The 17,865-nt window shown below is 38.5% G+C and overlaps 1 protein-coding gene and 1 long non-coding RNA gene across 2 annotated transcripts in view; one reads left to right on the top strand and one right to left on the bottom strand.

The window, feature by feature from the left end:
* Positions 1-2,744: 2,744 nt before the first annotated feature.
* On the top strand, positions 2,745-16,237 carry LOC117955682. Its single transcript, XR_004659111.1, has 3 exons — positions 2,745-2,755; positions 7,295-7,298; positions 16,155-16,237. It is a non-coding gene; the product is annotated as an uncharacterized LOC117955682 (long non-coding RNA).
* Positions 10,177-17,865, bottom strand: part of kctd16b (potassium channel tetramerization domain containing 16b) — a 71,674-nt gene continuing 63,985 nt past the window's right edge. The window contains exon 2 of the mRNA XM_034890310.1: positions 10,177-12,747. Within this exon, the coding sequence (XP_034746201.1) occupies positions 12,284-12,747 (464 nt within the window). The 3' untranslated portion in view covers positions 10,177-12,283. The remainder of the gene's footprint in view (positions 12,748-17,865) is intronic.

The raw sequence follows: 17,865 nt of genomic DNA on the forward strand, positions 1-17,865 counted from the left end.
ATATTTTGGAGAGTGAGGATCCTTTTTGGCTTGTTTGTACTTGTACAGTTGCTGATCTTCCTCCTGTGCCAGACTGGATTGTCTATATCATTGTTGTTGTTTCACACCTGGTACTCTGAGCCCCTTAATGAAATTTGTAAGTGAAAGTTGAAAACATTAGAGAGGTTGATATAATTAAAGTAACTTTATTGATAGTTGTGTTTAGGCCTGTTCATCGCAATACTAGTTCCTCATCAGGGCTTTTCACAGTGCATATATAGCCTCTTTTTACACACTGATTGTTAACACTTTTGACCTATGATTCACACTGTACTTCTACTAGCCCTGGGTTAAATGTCCGTTGGCACACATGACTGATGTGTGCACTCTAGAATGATGCCTAACTACTGTTTAACAAGGAGCAACGATAAAATGTTGTCATTAGGGATTTATGTAAGAAGCCCTTAAGCTAACTTGACAACACTTCCAATCAGTTCCCTCATGGGAAATCAAAGCATGGCATTTTGCTTTGGTTTTAGCTACAATGAGAATACAGATCTGCATGACATGGTTTGAAAACTAATAGCAGGCTAGGGTACATCACCCAAATCTGTTTTAATACATAAGTAATGTTAGCTTAAATGCTTACCATTTCATGCATGTGAATGGAGAATGTTAAAACTATTACTCCAATAAAAATACATATTTGGGTGTGCTATCTTAGTTAGTTTAGATGATTCAAGTTCTAACGTTAGGGTAAATTTGATAGATTTAGTAGTTTTTAGCAATATGTTTAGGCTATTTTAACAATGTTATGAATGGAGAATAACTCTGGACTAACCCTGCTCCGGAGAAGGGCCAGCCAGCCCTAGGCTAAGGTCAGGGTTAGCCCACTTGGTGTGCCAGAATCGTGCCAGTGTAAATGGGTTCTTTGCCCCAAGCTAACAGCTCCCTCAGCTCCCTGCTAAGTGCAGTGTGAAAATCCCTTAGGTGAGCTCCACCGCCAACCTAGATTATGCAGACTGACATGGGTATGTGATACATTCTCAATTGTACGTTGTTTTTTTTTTTTGCTTCCATACAGAATAGTATTTAATAGATCGTGGTAAAAAAAATGAAGTACAGTACAGATCTAACATGATTTATTGTACAAGATAAGGCTGTACTTATGTGTGTGATGCTGTATTTTTTTCCAACTATGCATAGCACAATTAATAATGGTGTGTATCAATGAGCCTCCTTTATTAATCCAACAGAGTGTTACATAAATAGTCACAGCCTTGTAGCATAGCTAACAGTGCCTGGTCATGAGGTGTAATACTAAAACTATATTTATCATATGATAATACACATACGCAGAAATAGTTAAACACACCAACGGAAACACAAGTATGCACACACGTTGCTGACTTAAAAGATGTAAAGGTGATTTTGCACCAAATCTATGAAGCATAGTACATTGTATTCCCACAGGGCAAGTTAATTAACACAGTAAATATTACAACATGGTTTAATATTAATGTCTAACACGTAGTGCTACCCCTTGTTCCCTGATGGTGAATGCATAAAGGCTGTGTGTGTGTTTATGCATGGTCATAGAATAAGTTGATGTGCATTTTTATATAGAAACTGCTTTTGAAGATTTATTTTTTTATTGTTCAAACTAATGAGGTGCTGGAGAGGTCTCTCCTGCAGTTACAGCCAACTTCCAAAAGCACTGTGAAAGTGGTGGCTGATTTTAGTTTTTTTAATTTTGTTTTGGCACATGTGAAATTTGGCGTTCTGTCTTGGGGTGGATTGTTAGATGCTTCTGGAACACATTCTGTAGGCCTTCAAACAGCGCTAATGACACGTTTTCCTGATTGAGCCGTCATGAGCTGATTGGCTTTGTTGATCCGGCATTAGCAGCGAAGATACTCAAGCTGTTGACAGCAGAGGCAGCCAAATATTATGAGTCAACATATCTAAAAATATACCACTGTGAGATAAAAATAGTGTGAATGAAGAAATGTCCATGCACTCTGAATAACTATTACATACATAATCAGTCATATTTGTTGGTAACTTTCAAAAAAGCATTCAAACAATAACATAAACCTGAATGCCAATATGACATAGCTGAAAAGGCTTGAAAAAAAGGCATAAATTACTCAGCAACAAAGGCAAAAATATCTTTTAAAGTACAGTATGCAACCAATTCGTCATAAGCGTCTTCAGTCTAGGTTTGCAAGACTTTTATCTCAAAAGATAAGTCTCTCCTCTTCATTTTGGAATAAAATTGCGTCTTTGCTTCGTTACAGATGCACTGCGGTTTTGTTCTGTCCTCAGCCACTTGGCATACCAAACTCAGAAACAGAACGTCTTGCTGCCCAACTTGCAGATTTTATTGTCTCTACAAGTACTTCACAAAATCATGTGGTTAGTAAGCTAGTAACTACCTGCCACTCCAGGCACTCCTGCAATTAAACTCCATTGCTTCTCTTTTCTGGCGTTGTCTTTATAAAAACAGGTCTGTGAAGCCTTATGTTTTTCCACCCCCAAGATTAGTCTCTCGCCATCCGTGGTGTTAAAGAGAAGACGTATACAATATGTGGGGGGGGTGTTTTGGTAAATTGTCTTGATACTCTCGCAGTTTCACTTCCTGCCTGGCTGTGCATACGCCCCACGGCTTGCATTAGTATAGACCTGATGCATATCCTTAGCTGAGAGGCACTTCACGCACGCCTCTGGAACGCGCTGTGGCGCAGCTGGAAGATTCTCAACCACTGACTTGAGTGTCCGCGATTGCTCGCCGGGGGCCACAGCGCCCCCGGATCGCAGTGCCAATTGAAACATAGGAGTAACACTGCAGATACATTTAACACTTACTGTACACATCTCACTTTTTAATTAACATTTCAGTATGAACAACAGCAGGCTAATGGGCTGAGGTTGTGACTCTAAGTAGAAATAGTGTTCCCTTTATTTGTGACAACACGCTGCACAAATGGGCACTAAGGTGATAAATTATCCTGATGGCTTAATAATGAGTTATGAGAAATGTTGGAAATTTACATAAATCCATTTAAGTCAATGCAAATGATCGGCCACATAAGAAGGTACGATGCCTGTGTTATTCTTTAAATTTGTTGTGTTCCCATGTGTTCCTCTGAGATACCTTTCTTGTAGGATACGAGTGGAAGAAGTGAGGCGAAGAGAGGAAGCTGGCAAGTAAATCAACTCACCCAATTGAAAAAATTCCTTCTGAAGTTATCACTGTCTTCAGTGATAAACGTACATAACACTACATGTGACCGTCTGTAGTTATTTAGAAAAAACACGTTACTCATAACTATTAACTTAAACAATGAATTTATATGTCTCAAATCAATAACAATTTCCCCTTATGTTAGTGGAATGTGGAATACTAGATATAATGATACATACAATAATAAACCTAGGTCCTGCGGTGGACATAAAAGGCATATTAAAGTCTCCCTGTGGAGTTTTCTTAAACAAGCACTGTATTATTTACATTCACAGTTTCCACCACAACTCTCTGTGTGTATCATTAAGACTTAACATAAATGCATTTCCTTCCTCATGATATATATTTGCAATGCCGAATTATTAAACGTTTTTAATCCTGCTTTGTTACGTCATATTTTGTTACAACATGTTCTTCTTCCCTGTCTTTTGATGGTGCAGTGCTACTGCCACCAACTCACAACAGTGTGAAACCGACGGCAGCAATGTGTATGCCTTTGCCAGCCAGCTTTCATGTGTATATGTGTGTCATTTTGTGCATGCCAATTAAATGAGATAAATACGTACAGGGACAAATAAAACAGGGACTCCCACATCCAAACATTGCTAGTGGTCACAAAGTCAAACAGAAATAACATTTGGTCATCCATTTTTGCAGTCAAATGTAATGTCATTTTTTTTTTCCTGAAAGGACTGCAATGGACAAGTGATTCACAAAAGAAATCATACACAGGAAATAATAACATGCAGTTTAAGATACAGTCAAAGATACAGACTGAATAGGGAAGTCAGGAAAATGCCACGTTCAATACTGAAAAGACGAATAAATACTTCTCAAATCTCGCAAGACTTCCAGTTATGATTGCGGTTGTTAGCCCTCCACGGACATGTCTTCTACACTGTATATTTAAAAGCTTGCTGTATCTATTATGTGACATTGCACAGCAGGACCTTAACTAATGTTTTGCACGGTTCAGTTGACAGAGAAAAAGAGACAACGTATTAAATGTCCTTTTACTAATCTTGTTAGTGCAATAGTGGCTCAGGACACAGCTGAAGCTGGATCAGCTTATTGTGCACAAGGGCTTGTACCATTGTTTGCTCCACAATGCCTGGCAGTGTGCGTCGTTCAGCTGTGTGGCTGAGAAAATCATCCCGGCTAGTGGCAACAATGGCGATACACACGGCTGATCTGATTGCAGTGCAGGACCGCTCACTTTCATCTGTAATGCTGGAAAACAGATCATGTAGCTGGAGCTCTTATCTTGGAGATGAATGCTGACAGCCAACACAGGGTCTGTGCGCATCCTCCTGTTTTTTTTCCTCCTATATCTTAATCTTTTATTTCCTCTCCTGCACCTCCCTCCCATAGACTTCTCATAGAACTTTTCCTCCTTTCCTCCCTTACTCCGTTACCTGTCTGACTTTTATTTCTTTCCTTTTACATTTTCTCTCTTTAATCTCCATTCCTTCAGTCTACTTTCCATCTACCTTTTGCTTTTACCTCTCCATCTGCCTATTGCCTCACCCTCATTTCCTCCCTTTTCTAACCTTTAATCCTAATTTAATACCTTTTCCTCTTTCAACACTCTTTTATCACCTGCCCCCTTTCACTTCCATCCACACCCTACATCCACCCATTTCTTGTTTTATCAGTATTTTTATCACTGGCTCAGGCCAGCTCTAAAAGCCCCATGTAGCCCTCATCGCCTGATCTTGAGAAGATAGCTGATCCCACTGATGCTATTTTAAGCCTGTCATGCATAGTCTCTCTCCTCTTCCCTTCCACGGAGGGCTGGCAGCCACAAAGAGAGACATGAAACGGGCATTCTTCCCTCACAACCAGACTTTCACTTCCTGATTGGGACTTTGAAATCAGTATAATTAACTGTATTGTCAGGGGACGAGCTAGTCAGACAGAAATAGCAGATTTCTCTCCATATGCCATTGCAAAATAGAATTATCTTGAAGTCTTGTCAGATGACTGTTTTTAGTGTATTTCCAATTGTTTTTTGAACGCTGTGTGCATCATTCACTGAGAAGAAAATATGACCATGATTCCCTCTCAATTTCCATCTCCTCTGTCTAATTAGTCTCTGGCCCATTCTTAGTGGCCAACCCTCAACTCTAAAGGAGACAGATTGTTCTCAATTTTAGGTTCATACTATTTTTGGTTTCTGCTGGAACATGCCACATGCTTTACTGTTCACAAAACACACTTCTGTTTGTCTGAATAGACAGACAGTATATGAAGCGCCTGTCTCTTTAAACCCCACACCTGTAAAGACCGGTCTGCCCTGAGGAAAATATGGTAGACCTTTTTTTTTTTTATAGTACTAATTTTACTAATTTTGTTTGCTTTCTCCTCGGATGTACCAGATTTTTACACTTGTACATCCTTTGGCTGATGTTCATGCATTTTTTTTGTACTCATTGAAATCACTTTACTATGATGATATGTACAATTCAGGCTTTGCAGTGTGTGAAGGTAAAACACAACTTTTTTTTTAATACTGTACTCACCTGACATTTCCAGCAAAAACTGAAAAGGAAATGGAACAGGTTTCATTTCTAAACAGTGGAAATGTAATATGCAACATACACAACCTTTTAACATCCTCTTAAGCGCTTCCTTTGTTTCAGGGACGTATTAGAAGTAGTTTTTTTCCTGTTTGTTTACATGTTGCTGGGCGCCCCTGCCTCCATCACACAAATGACCGGCACATCTACTGAAGCAAGTAGTGGGCAGACTACTCTTGTTGTACAACTGGCCTGAGCAAGTCTTTCAGCTGTCTGTTTGTAGCCAACTGTAAGCCTGACTGACCTTTGAGCGAAGGCTCTTAACTGAACCTGTTTCATCCAGACAGTCTGCTTGGTGCTCTAAGTATTGTCGTAACCCCAACAAGCTCATTCAGTGATGTACATGTTGCGTGTAAAGAACACTTTACACTGTATAGTAAATGTGGGATCCTAATCTACTGCAGCATCCCAAATCATGTTGTTGCTCCTGTATTCACTACTCTCTATATAGTAAACCTAGTAGTTAACTCTATATAGTGAGTAGTAAATTGAGATTAGACACTTGAAATAATTTTCATTTTGTGTCATCACTGACAGTCCCAGAACTGTCATTTTGGCATATATAAAAAGGGTAGCGTTGCATTGTGAAACAATGAGGGTAAGTAGTGCATAACACTACGTTTTCTGTTCGTTTCTGGGAATGCTTGAGACACAATGAATTGAAAGTAAATATAAAACTATATTAAAGTCTATAAATATAGTACTTTCTTATATTTGCAGTAAAAAGGGATTGGTTTTGGATACAGGTTACAATTTACCTTTCCTTTCTTCACCTGCATAAACAAGATAATACTGTCATTACTAATGTTTTATTTCATGTAATGAGCACACACTAAACTAAAAAAAAACATGTTTTAGACATAAACAGGGCATTATGCAGATGCAATGAAATGTGAGGACATCTCGTGTCAAGTGAAGCCCTAATAGATGCCTTTTGCAGGGAGTTGTAGGCATCATATGTTTAGACTATCGGATCTAACCACGAATGCTGATGTTCTTCTTCCAGCACCCAATGATGTGACTAAAAACCCTTTGCCACAATATTCAGTATCAATGCAGTATTTTGCAATAAGCATAACACCATTTTATAACTGAGGTGGAGACGATGACAGATGAGTCATCCTCTCATCTGTGAAGCATTCATCTCATCCATAATCCATAATCAATTTTAAAATGTCATCTAATTTGTGGACCTCAGAGGATTAAGACTGCCACAGCAAAAGCTGATGAGAACTGGGAATAAATACAAGTCTTACATCGCTGTACAGAATATCTTGTTTATTGGTTGTTGTCATACATTTTCAAAATGACTATATGCCTTGTATCTAAAGACTTTCAGAGGATTTGTACTGTCTCTAAAGGCAGACAAATTAACTCCTGGAACACAGGGCAACTCTCACCACAGATGTTTGGTTGTTAACAAATAACATTCAATTTAATTTTTGGACATGAATCCATGTATAATTTTAAGATCAGAAAATGTTCATAGGCAGGTTTTTGTAATTGCATTATTTTTCATAATTAAGCTATATTGTATTTTCTATAGGATTCATGGTGAATCAAGCATTTCCATGAACTATGTTCATATGCCCCTGGTGAGAATCACTCTGTTTTTCAGTCGCACTGTACTCTTTAATTGAAAATGTAATACACCTTTGAAGGAACAGCAGACACTATCAACACATTTGTGCTTATCTTTTTTTTTCAAGTTTTCTTTATTCTGTTAGATATCAGGTTTTGACATACTCTTTTTCACAAGAACAGACTAAGTTATCTGTTATATGTTTTGTATACCAACATGCTCACAATGTATCTGAACCATTTTTTCCTCTTTTTTTTTTTTTTTTTTTGTCAGAATAACATACATAAAAACAGACGCCCTTTTGTTTCAAACAGTGTGTGCCAGATCTACCATGGTGATATCGGAATAGTGTGATTTTCTTTGTGGTCCACAGGCTCATCAAAGGCAGGAGGAAAAGAAGAGGTCTTACAGTCACTTGCAGGGCATGACTATAATTTCAGGAAAAAAAATCACAGACGGTAGTCGGGCACTCCAAGATAACTGAAATCACCAAACTTTACATCAGTTCAGTCACTTTTTCATACATCACATTTGACTTAAAAACAGTCATTCTTTGTCAATACAATTTACATAATTTGTTCTTTTCAGGTCTAAAGAACTTAAATCATCTCATGTGCTCTGAAGGTGAAAACTGGTCCGCTTTCTCTCTTGTTATTTGTGGCTGTGTTGTGCATGTTAAGGGATTATTCATATTTCTCTCCTTTTCAAATACTTTGTTTGTTGTTCTTTATACATTGTGCAAAAACAGCTGTATTCTACTCTAGAAGGCCACCAGGTGTATTGGTATTTATTTTACCTCTGTCTGTTCAACAGCATTTCTAATCGCGTCTTACGACAAACCTGTTTGAAAATGCTCTCATAGTTTTCTGTGACTGACCGACCTTGTTGTTGAATCATCTTAAAGTAAACAAACCCAGCACATTATCAAAATGGTAGGCAGAGTCGAGCAAACACAATCCGTAATATCCCTCCGCTTAAGCTGGGCTGATCATGAACAACACAAGACTAACTCAGAAATAACTTGTATGAAAAAAGCCATTAAAACAATTTTCCCTTGACAATTTGAGACTTCCTCCTTTCACATGGATCATGTTTATTCAAACTGTTTGCTTTGCTTGGATAATTTGGCCAGATAATAATTGTAACAGCAACTGAAAACACATGTTCTATTAGTAAAAGGAGAAACAACTTGATACAGTATATTGTCTCGGCATTCTGTTCTCACAAAGCTTGAAGCAAATATCAACCTAAGGCAAACTTTTGTTTGGCCTAACGCTCAAATTCCTTCTGTATTCATGAGCTGTAAGACGACCAGCATTCGTGTGACTTTTGTTGACAAGCTCTTGTTTGTAAATGGTCAATGTATACCAACTGTACTGTATTCAATGGGTGAAAAAATGTTGGTTTTTTTGTTTTGGTTTAGACCAGGAAAGCCAACAGGGAAAACAATACCTGTACAAAGATTCACATATAGTGCAGGTAGTCAAGTTGTGCGCTGGCTCTTTACTCCAGCACTTGTTATTTCGATTGAAACAGATCTGAAGTTAAAGTTCTGATTCTCAGCTTTAACTTTGCAAACAATGTTACCCACTCTGCCAGGCCTCTACTGAAGCTGTCTTCACTTCTTGCTGGTTTCAGGGTCAGTCTGATTTTTAGCAGTACAACTGTATATTTAGAAGCATTGTCCTATAAATAGGAGGAAATCCACTATCCACTATTTGCCCAATGTGGATGTAAACACCCTCAAAACTGTTAGAAGCAAAATCTTTGAACTTTCACCTTATAGTTTTTTCATGTCAAATCCAATGTTCTGGAATACAGAGCCTAAACAAAAAAAATCTTTCTTTTTTTTGACTGCATTGTTCAATAACAAACTTGTTAGGGTTACAGATGAACAGTTTGTACCTTTTTCAGTTTTGAACAAACTTATTTAGTTTTTAGTTGTTTTAAAGGCCTGAACATTGTTCTTAAGATTCTTCTTTTGCATCACTGAAATGTCTTTGCCTCTTGCCTGTGTGGCACTCAGACAAATGTGCTGACAGTCCGTGTTTGTCATTGTTGTCTTGGAGAGCATGTAGCTTATCATTTGTTATAGTGGTAAATATCTAATATGTTACAGGTGTGTGTTATATTTTCCCCTCGTCCCTGATGGCCCAATAATCTAAATGATAAAACAAGAATGGCTGTATTACATTAGCGTCAGTCTACTGCATGACTAAAAACAGTGCAGCAGCCACACGTCATGGATTTGCCTGTTATATACAGATAGTATAATACATTATTCTGGTTAGGTATGGTTTATTGTGTTTATTTACATATAATGTGTAGTCTGGATTATTATATTTCCACTGCAACTCATAAGATAATTTACTTTAAAATGACAATGTCTTATTCCAGCAATGTAGAAAAATATGTTGTATTAATTGTATTGACATGAGAAAATTGGTTGGCTTTCATAGAGCACCTATTTCAAGCATATGAATGTATACTGTAATAAACCATGGACATATGAGCATCATGGAATATACTATAACTAGAATGTCTTACTACCCGTGAATCACTCCTCTCACAGGAAATACATTTTATGGGAAACATAAGGGGATTTGATAATCTATTGATTTAAAGGCCTTTAGATAGAAAAATAATTATAATAGAACTTTGTTTTAATTGCCCATTTCTATTAACATATAATGGATATGTTTTTAAAAAACTGATCTTTTAATAGTTTATACATTTTTTATTTGTGTGTGTGTGTGTGTGTGTGTGTGTGTGTGTGTGTGTGCTTTTCATTTAACTTTACACTTTGTGCTGTGTAAAAGCTATGATTGTTAATGAAGCACATTCCTCTGCACTTTCATAAGCTGCAATAACCACAAATAATACAAAGCTTTACTCAAGTTCCTCTGTGAAAAGTTTTCCCTTTTTCAGTGTCTCTGTTTTTATTGTCCTACTCCCAAGGTCATTCTGAAATACCATCTATACAAGATATTTCATCAATATTTACCTAACCCAAGCTACATTTCTTATCCCAGCTGTCTATCACACTATTCATAAATACCAAGATCTTAACCTTAAGCTGCAATCAACAAACACATCTTGTCAGTTGTTTATCAATCTTACAGCTACTTCCTCTTATTGAAACTTAAATGAATCAAATGTGTCTCATACATTTGAAGTAGTGAGTGTTTAAAATCTTCCTTCTATATACATCCTTTTTATTTGCCCCTCATAGATGGCAAATTTTTCTTCTACCATTAAAACATTTTACCATCTTTAACTGTAAGTCTCACTGCATCATGTATTTCTTTCCTTAGTAGTTTTGACTATTACAATCTGCTGTCCAATATATCCAATCCCTTTTATATATGTTCTTTCATCTACACATCTCCAAAAAAACTCATCGTGATGTCAATTACACTACCTGTTTAAATGAACTAATCTGAAAATGATTGTATTAAATGGCATTAATCGTCAAAAGTTTGCCTTCATAACTCTCAAAAGACTAGTTTTACATTTACAACATTACTGAATATCTGTGTGCTTTTTTCATTTGCGGTGGTCCAAGAGCCTTAAATAAATAACAATCAACTTACTGGGGAAGCTGAATTTAAAATATGCTGTGTGACATCTTTATGTAACAACATTAAAACACATGGACTTGGACTGAGCAAGGTGCACGTAAATGCATACATGAATAGTGGCTAGTATTCACTAAATACATGACCAGCTTCTCTTCGTAAATAACCCAGGGGTTTCATCTATGACTGCAAACAAGAACCGCATCGATCAGCTCCATCAATGGACCCTATTACCGATAACTATTGGTCACCGTGTAAACAGTCGGGGAAGAAAGCAGCCGTTTGTGTAGATGGGTTAGCCTATGTAGCAATCCTGTCCCATTCTGTCTGTTTACTGTTGGTGACATATTGAGCATGGTTTAAATGACCTCATGATTGTTTGCTTTGTGTGTGGGAATGAAGGGTTGTGAGTGTTGTGTTCATTTAGGTGAAGTAATTGTTAATTAGTAAATGACTTATTTGTCACACAATAACCTGGTAATTGCTCCATATAGTCAACACTTCTAAAATCAATGCAATGCAGGCTAGTGCAATGCACTTAGGATACTTTGCAACATAACTGATATTAGAAGAAGAAAATTGATTGTGCTCTTAATGAAAATGTACCTCCACCTGCCTCAGAGGTCCCAAAATGTTTCCTAAAAGTTAAGTAATTAACCAAGCTGTTTACGCCACCCTGGCTGCAGAGCGCTCTGGGTGTATTTATAGTGAGAGCACGGTCGGGACACCATGAATTATTAATGGGTCCTGATGCAGATTTATCTGTGACCTCTAGGCCAACTGGGTGCAAGAACACACACACACACACCTACACACACTCACAAATTACCACACATTCACATTCCAAATCAATGAGTGGGCCAAAACTGTGGCTCCTGTGATGTTTTTTCCAGTGAAAGTTTGACAGATGATAGTGTGTGCAGTCCAGTAACCCTAGGCAACCCCCATTAAGGCTAAATAGCCATTAGCAAGCATTTGGTTGGTTGACTGGTTCATAGAGGATGTCTTTTGCCCATTTGGATTCATCTTCAGGGATACATTATTCATAGCTCTGAAGAATTCAGTAAGGTACAGCACATACTTACAGTACATACATTAGGGCCTAAACTACATACACACACATATGCACTACATATGTCAATAACAGAATTTTTATGCTTCTTACTAGCTTCTTTGTAGACTTTCATCCATCTGGCATAAAGGTGAGGATTCAAATAAGGAAAGTGTTATCTCCCTTTTGTTGCAAAAGTCAAGATCAAAAAACATGTAAACTGATCCTTGGCCTTGTGTGTCTGCTACCTCTGTCCTGTTTCCTGGCTCAGAGGCGGTACTTTCTCAGCAGGTCGGCCTGCCACATGTACTTTCTCTCAGGGAACCTCTCCGGGATCTTGATCTTGCGGAAGTCTTGAATGCACTTATCCAGCTCCTCTTCGACCGTCAGCTTCTCTTTCACCGGCCTTTTCTTGCAGGTGCTGGTGTCGCGGGAGCTTGCTGTAAGCGTGCGCAGCAAGTCACTCTTTCGCCGCTGGTCAGACTGCTGAAGCATGGGGATGGGGCCCTTTTTTGAAGGCCTGTCCAGGGTTTGGACGTTGGCGTGAGGGTGTGACTGGCGGTTGACCGGTCCGCAGATGACTGTTCCCTGGGGAGAGCTGGCTTCTGACTGGCTCTCGGAGCTGGAGGTGGAGAGCTCGTTAAAGGAGGTGCCGCTCTCACCCTCTCCGTCGCCCTTGTGGTTCTTGCAGCAGCAGTCGCATGGAGGGGAGGACCAACGTGATGGACCACCTGGGAAGAGAGGGAACCAGAGGGGAAGCTAACATTAGAGTTTATTGCAGAGCTATTTCTTCCACCTTTTCTTTCATTCTGGGCCAATCATCATGAAGAGAAAAATGAGACAGTGACACAAAGAGAGCCAAAAATTAGTAAGACAGGAGAAGAAAGGCAAAGTAGAGAGAAGAGAAAAGTCGGCTAATTCCAAATGGATTTCACTTAGAACAAAGTAACGTGACATCATAGACACCTGGCTCGATTCCAGTCTAATCATTGAAGTAAGCTGGCTGACTGTGTGACAAGCCTATATTGTTCAGAGAACTACCCTCATAGATTCATGCTGTCACATGAAACAAAGGAGCTAAACCATTTGCAACCACACAACGGAAGTCCAGATTCACATGCACACACAGTAAAACACTGAACGCAATACTATTTGGATCCCATGCATGAGTGACCACTGCGGAGCAAGTTGAACCAGGAACAATGCACATTTGATCAATTCAAAGACTTTTTGAATTGACTTTTTGTTTGATATAGGTATACAGTATATAAGATGTAGAAGAGTTGTGCAAAGATGTCTAGGTACATATTTTTCAGTTAAATAAATCATTCAAACACTGTTGAAACTATCTTATTTAGGTTAGCAATATTTTGAAGAAAAAAACCAACCTGTTCTTTGAACCTTCTGGGTTATTTTTTCCATCAACCTCTATAAAATGTTTTATAAAATGTTTGTGAAGCTTACAGTGATCAGGCATTTGTGTCAAAAAACGTTGCGCAGAGTATCTCTGTGTTAATTTACAAGCAGCTGCCCAATTGTTTTAGTCTTGGCCAATAATGAGACAAAAGCAGTGATCCACAATCATAGCTGAAAGGAATCAACTGTCCAGCCTAACCCCTGTGTGAGTGTACAGTGTAAAGCTGAAAGACTTTCTAGTACTACACCTCTCACTGCAGGAGGAAGCCATTTATTTTTCATGCAAACCGCCTGAATAATTGAAGGGGTATCTGTTGCTGATGGACTCCACTGTGTTGGGTGAGGACAGAGACCAAAACCCACGAGGCAAGCGCACAAGCATGTTCTTTTCAGATTTTGAGCCCCGCTCCTCCCCATCAACACTACTACGCACACAAGCATAAGCTTCTGCTTTAGAACTTGTTTTTTACTCATCAACTTCAATAGGACCATGGTTTTCTTTTCTATAAATAAGGCTGCTTAAAATAAATGCTACCCCCGCCACCCTGCTTTTTTTGTCCTCCTCACCAACCAATGTTTGTTCCTCCGACCAGCGCTGTATATCGTGTGTGTTTAAGTATGTATGTATGTATGTATGTATGTATGTATGTATGTATTTATGTATGTATGTATACAAACACATACAAAGCTACCTTCTGTACGGGAAATAAGCATCACTCATCAAAGGCAGTGACAGAAATGGAACACTTCCCCCTTTGTTACCCACAGCAGCTTTAGATCTCTTTATGGCATTTTCAGCTTTCATGTGCACACATACACTATTATATATTAGTGTGAATTGAAAGTAGTCACACAATAAGAAATGCCTTAGCCTTAGATAACAAGATGTTAACGTAATACACTTGCAGGATAGAGGACGTAACCCCATGACAGATGCAATTAAGTCTTTTTCCAACCTTTGTTTAGGGACACATGACTTAATTTATGTCACTCTGAGTGAATAGTTAGCCCTGTGATCGATGACATGCAGACAAGTAATTGGTGTTTTGAAAAATGACCCAGACTGTTGAATTGTTAAGTCTGCCAGTAGCAAATCTGCCTATCCAAATAAAATTAGCATTGTGTGTGTGTGGCCTTGCATGTGTACATTTGATATTTAACATTCTGATTAAACTTAGTAATTATATCCACCTCCATGTAGCTCTTCACACTGGCTTCACAGGTTTTGACAGTGACATTCTGCATTAATTTACAGGTATTGTAAACAGCTATTAGCCTCGGGAACACTAAAGACTACCAGGGAGGGATCTGACAAATTGTCTATCGAAAAATTATATTAAATAGACTGTAAGATCCAAGCCCTGATGAGCCAGATTTGTAAAGTAAGTCATTCTTAGTGTTGTCTCAACTACAAAGTGATACTTTAATTACGTTCCCAAAAGATATATCAGTGTGCGGTGTTAATGCTTCATAGCACAATGAGTCATGTTAGTGGTAAAAACTAACATCTCCTATTAATTGTGAAAGAGTGAAAAACAAAATGTGTAAATGTAAATACCTGCAATTTCTCACTGGTATAGGGTTATAATATCTTACTAATTGAGGTGAACATTTAACAGTTTATGTTGTCTGTATTCCCTTTCTCTGTCTGGTTGAATTCATTTATATATTTCTGCCACTCCTGCCATATAAATATATATCTCTCTCAGGTAATACTATAATAACACCACTTATTACATTTTTCAATATACAATGCACTATTTTCCACAGGTGGTCTGATCAAGGGTCAAAGCATTTGCCTGACACCCCAGTCCAATTTTGCCTAACCATAGATTAATGATGCATTTTGGCAGCTTCAAAATTTACACCGATGGAGGTGCCATAATTAAAGGTCAAGGTTTCAGATTTTAAAGGCTATGGCTGCCACACAAACTGTTTGATATTAATTATACTGGGGAGGAATGATGCATGTGGTTACTAAGTGGCCCAAAGAATAGCTGCATCCATCACTCAAGGTGAGCGTTTCAAATTGAAGCGTTCTTCTTCATCTTCACTTGAGGCTATAATAATAATAGGCTTGTTTGAGATGAGCAGGTCTTTGCAGAATCGATCACCAGCAATCGCCGCCAAATGCATGCTGGTTAGATTTGTGTCCGGCTTGATCCCGACTTGCTCTGAAGTCATGCACACCCGGGCAATGATAATCTCACGAGATCAAGTCGGACGCAGGCAGAGCAGTTGCTTTTTACAGACTCCAAGACCTAGGTGGACCCAGAGCATGCTGGGTAAAGCTTACCTCTCAGCTAATTTAACAGCTAATTGGTTCAGAATCGACTCAAAATTGACGTTTTGTATGAACTTTTTGTTTTTGAATCTGAGGGATTTTTATTGCCATTTGTCTGATTTAAAGGCTTATTCTGTACATAACACGTGTGACTGACTTTTACGTTTAGAAGTCAGAGAGACTAAATCTGTTCACATTGTGGATCATCTACAGTCTGTTGTTTATTAACATCAGCAACAGAACGTTTGTACAGCATTTCTACAGCTACTGTCTTAATAAAAACTACAGCAGACTACGTACAAGCTGAGACAGTCTATGTGTCTAATAATATTTTTATTAAATCGGAATCCGACCTAACAGGATGTGAGTGTTTCTTTGACTTCCTGTTCAATCTGAAGGCTGCTGGAAACGGCTGGAAACTGTCCAACTTTACCGTAGCTTTTTGTCACCGTCCCCGCCTGCTGCCGCCAGCTCTCGTCCACTTTACAGGCGCGGCGCAGTTCATCTCGAACAAGCCTGTTGCAAACTGCAGTAACTGTGATCACTTTCTTTCCCTATACCTGGGTAATGCACTCACTGGGAAAATTTCTTTCTAGATCTTATGAAAAAGCATACAAAATTATAGAAAAGGACCAATTTCCTGTCATTGTCATAAACACAATATTTAAACTCTTTAAATGGCAGGAATTTGACATTTTCTGTGACAAGTAAGCAATGCTACAGAATGATCCACTCACTCAAAGGTGCATTGTTCATACCAATCAAGATATCTTGGGAAGTTTGTGTCTCAACCGCCTGTCAACCACACCCACGTGCATGTCAGCATTTTTGGAAAGATGTAGAATAAATTACCGGAGGCACAAAGACTTCGCAACTACTGTAGCAAGACTGTTTGAATTTGAACTAAAAATGAATGCTATGTTTTCTGTGAGCTAATATTTTAGGAAACGATAAGAGTATAACTTAAGTACAGTCACATGAAAGGAAAAGACAAAACCTCACTCTTGTTTGCATTATTTCTTAAAGTTTTTTCTTAATTACAGTAAGTACAGTAACAAAGTATTTGTACTTCTTTACATTACACCACTGTTCCCGTCATAACAACTGTTTTCAACAATTAAATGGCCCACCATGGTCTTGCTAATGTAACCTCATCAATAACATATTGATTTATTTATCATGTCATGCCCCAGTCTAAGGGTGCCTAGGACGCAACATGAAAAAAAAAGGCCCCCTCTTACCAGTCTCCCAAGTAGCCACAAACATATTTGTCACAAATGTACTTATTTGACATTAAGTAAAACTCAATATTGAACATAGATATACAGTATGTAACTTAAATAAGGCTTCAGGGTGGCTTACCACTAAAATAACAAACAAAACAACCCTATCTAGAAAGTAACATATTAACTTAAAGAACCAAAATATGGCCAAAAGAATGACGAACAACTTACCTCCCTAACTGATTAAACAGGAGAAAACTAAATCAACACACCTGGCGGTCCACCTTTACTATTGAAACCAAAAATACTTAATCTAACTCAACAGCTGAATAAAGACAAAGTGTGGTCGGTTGGCAGGTGAGGAGGATGAGGAATGCCTGCTGTCCGCTGACAGCTGCCATCTTGCCTCTTTAAATATCCGGGGGATCCCCAGCTGCAGCCAATCATGGGTTGGGCATGTCTCCTTCCACCAATTATCTCCCAGCTATCGCACAGCTTCATTTGCATTTGAAAACAACATAAAGCACAGGACACATGCACACACAGCAAACCACAAAAACAAAAATGACAGCAGTCGTAACAGTCAAATTAATTAAATTACCAAAAAGCGAGAAAATCTGAAGATAAACTAAAAGTAACAACAATACTGCAGGTAGAGACGTGTGATGACATCAAACAACCTCACATAATAGTAATCTATTCAAACTAGACTATGCACTACTCTGTCCAGTAAATCGACTACATTGTTAAATGCAAACACCTGCAGCCCAAAGGAAGAGAAGTGGGCTTGTGGCTGGAAGGCCAACAGCTCCCACCTGGATCCTCAGGCTGAAATTGGGCAAGTCTGTGCACCGGAAAGCTTGCCTTGTGTCTTTGGCAAGGCACTTAATCCCCAAACTGCTTCAGGGACCAACACAAAAGACTTT

Source organism: Etheostoma cragini, chromosome 13, assembly GCF_013103735.1.
Source record: "Etheostoma cragini isolate CJK2018 chromosome 13, CSU_Ecrag_1.0, whole genome shotgun sequence".
Taxonomy (NCBI): domain Eukaryota; kingdom Metazoa; phylum Chordata; class Actinopteri; order Perciformes; family Percidae; genus Etheostoma; species Etheostoma cragini.